General features: G+C 43.0%; 1 protein-coding gene across 1 annotated transcript in view; it reads left to right on the forward strand.

The window, feature by feature from the left end:
• The window catches only part of HEATR4 (HEAT repeat containing 4), a 55,675-nt gene that overhangs the window by 36,049 nt on the left and 16,352 nt on the right, over positions 1–3,274 (forward strand). The window contains exons 13-15 of the mRNA XM_011983152.1: positions 146–215; positions 947–1,136; positions 2,303–2,431. Of these exons, the coding sequence (XP_011838542.1) occupies positions 146–215; positions 947–1,136; positions 2,303–2,431 (389 nt within the window). The remainder of the gene's footprint in view (positions 1–145; positions 216–946; positions 1,137–2,302; positions 2,432–3,274) is intronic.

A 3,274-nucleotide genomic window follows, 5' to 3' on the forward strand; every position in this document is an offset into this window, starting at 1 on the left:
GTCTCAAACTCCTGACCTCAAGTGATCCGCCCACCTTGGCATCCCAAAATGCTGGGATTACAGGTGTGCGCCACTGCACCCAGTTGCTTCTGGTTCATTCTTGCTCTGGTCCTCCCCACTTAACACTGCCTTTTATCCATCCCAGGTGCTTGAATGCCTCCTGAACCTGATGCAGAGAGATCCTTACTGGAAAATCAAGGCCTTTGCTATTCGAGGTATTATAGAAGTAGTGTCCCAAACTCTTAAACCTTAAATACCTTTCCCTATGCAAGTATAAATGATCCCCAGAAACTCTCTAATAAAGGGGTGAAGTGCAGGAGAGGTAATGATCTTAGCTTTTCAGAAGTTCCTTGTCTGAGAAGAGAAAGATAATTTTCTTCTTCAATTTTTAGTGAAAGATCCTGAGTCTAGGTATATGTCAATCTTAAGTTAAAGACAGGGCTGACAAGACAGTCCCAGCCAACAGAATTAAGGATAAGATCCAAGTATGTATCCACTGCTGGATGCATCTTGCTTTCCTTGGATATCTCAACTATTACGCTCTATAAGGCAGATCAGTTTCAAGACTGCTACAATCCTAAAACCCTGCCCCTTAATCAGCCTAGTTTCTTTTTAGAATCTTTGGCATTGCTTCTCTTTTTGACATAGATAAATAATTGTGCCTCCTTTCCCCATCACCCTGCTGGGACTAGGTGGATCTTCCATGTTATCTGTTCTATATTTCATCCCCGAAATAGGCAAATATCCTAATGGGCAAGGATGGGATGGAACATCCCTCTTCTAGGAATTCTTTGGAGGTAATGTCCCACTCTAACCTACCCTTAAAATTATAATGGTGATTACCATCCAAAAGGGAAAGTACTGTTTGCAAAACTCAGTTTATTTCTGGATGCTAGAATATAGTAAGCTCAGTCTTCAGGGACATGCTCCCCTCTAATCTCTGCAGCTTTGGGACAGATTGGGCAAGTAAGTCCCAAGCTGACGGATCTTCTGCTCTGGGCTATTCACTATGAAGAGTCACCAGGTGTACGGCTGGAAGCTTGCCGTAGCATCCTAGCCCTGAAACTTCAAGGGGACCAGGTCAGGGACACCTTCCTAGACGTGCTGCTCCTGGAGAACCACGATGCTGTTCTAAAGTAAGCACTAAACCTCTGGCTCCCACCATGACCTTATACGGCCAACTCTCACATCTTTGCTCATTGAATATATTCCTGCCTTTCCAGGCTGCCTAATGGCAGTAAAAGCACAGTCTCACCTGCACATTCACCACTCACCCACGTAGGTAACAGAAAAACTGGCCTAAATTAGATTGAAAGTCAAACTTACGTAGTTCATGCATCTTTTCTCCCCACCAGGATGGTTTTAAGTTATTCATACATTCAACTAACATTTATCAAGTGCCTATTGGGACAACAAGTTTTAGAGTGAAAAAGACCAGGGTTTGAATTCCAGCTCTGGCATGCAAGAGCTATGTGAGCCTGTGTAAGGTATTTAAACTCTATGAGCCCATTTTTTTCAATCTATCAAATGCAAGTGATAGTCTACGTTATAGAGTTGTGGTGACAAGTAATGAGATGACATGTTTAGCGCCTGTCATAAAGGTGTTCAGTAAATGCTACCTATTGGCACCTTCAAATATATTGTCTTGGCCAGATGCAGTTGCTCACATCTGTAATCCCAACACTTTGGGAGGCCGAGGCAGATGGATCACCTGAGGTCAGGAGTTTGAGACCAGCCTGGCCAACATTGCAAAACCCGTCTCTACTAAAAATACAAAAATTAGACAGGCATGGCAAGGTGCGGTGGCTCACGCCTATAGCCCCAACACTTTGGGAGGCCAAGGTGGGTGGATCACCTAAGGTCAGGAGTTCTAGACCAGCCTGGTCAACATGGTAAAACCCCATCTCTACTAAAAATATAAAAATTAGCTGGGCATGGTGGTGCACACCTATAATCCCAGCTACTCAGGAGGCTGAGGCAGGAGAATCGCTTGAACCTGGGAGGCAGAGGTTGCAGTGAGCCGAGATCACGCCATTGCACTCCAGCTCTGAGCAACAGAGCAAGACTCCATCTCGGAAAAACAAAAAACAAACAAAAAAACCCACAAGTATATTGTCTCAAAAACTGTATAGTATTCCTATAAGCTAAGCATTACACCATTTTTGCATATAAGGCTCAGAAAACTGCACAGTTAGGATTGGAACTTGGGATTCTTAACTGATTCCAAGTCCTATATTTTCTATCCCCATACTTCTTTAAAGGGCAGGGTAGAATAATCTAAGAAGTCCTTCTTATCTTTCAGAGAAATGTACCAGACAATGAAGATACTCAACTTAGGAAATGAAGGAAACCAAGAAATGCTTCAGGAGATCAAGAACAGGGTAAATAAGTGCAAGCTCTGTTTTCAAGAGAAAATTCAGGGCTCTCAAGAGTTCCTCAGACCCTGTCCTCCTCAAATATGTACATACCCTTTTTCCCACCATAGAAATACTTTCAAAAACCCCAGACACAGATGCCGCATCATTTGAAGATGCAAAGCACCTGTGCAAGATTGGGTTATAAGGTCCTACTAGTAAAGACAAAAACAAAACAAAAATCCTATTAGTCTTATCAAGTAGCGCTCAAAAATCAGTTTATTGTTATTGTTTCAGAAATACTATTTCCCTCCCTTCCTGTTTTCTCCCCATCATCCCCAAACCCAAGTTGTTTATTTTTCCTTTTTTGCAAATAGGCATAGAGAAGGAATAAGGGACAGGAGCTGGCCCCCTAGATTTTCTTCTTAATTTTTCTGAATTCCTAATCTGGGTTCTCTCACCAAAGAAAATCTCTAGCTGAAAGGATTAATATAATTTTTCCTTTTTCTTTTGGAGGTGGGGACAGTCTCGCTCTGTCGCCTAGGCTGGAGTGCAGTGGTGTGATCTTGGCTCACGCAACCTCCACCTCCTGGGTTCAAGTGATTCTCGTGGCTCAGTCACCAAAGTAGCTGGGATTATAGGCATGTGCCACCACACCCAACTAATTTTTTTGTGTTTTTAGTGGAGACAAGGTTTTGCTATGTTGGCCAGGCTGGTCTTGAACTCCTGGCCTCAAGTGATCCACCCGCCTCAGCCTCCCAAAGTGCTGGGATTACAGGCATGAGCCATTACGCCTGGCCTGGATTGTTTTAATTTTTCAAACCTGTTAGATGAGATGAAGGAATAGAGGAGAAAGGACTTCGAAAAGGTAATTCAAGAAACCAACTTCACACCAAGCAACATTTCTTTCTTTTTTTTTT

This window comes from Mandrillus leucophaeus, unplaced genomic scaffold, assembly GCF_000951045.1.
Source record: "Mandrillus leucophaeus isolate KB7577 unplaced genomic scaffold, Mleu.le_1.0 Scaffold246, whole genome shotgun sequence".
Classification (NCBI taxonomy): domain Eukaryota; kingdom Metazoa; phylum Chordata; class Mammalia; order Primates; family Cercopithecidae; genus Mandrillus; species Mandrillus leucophaeus.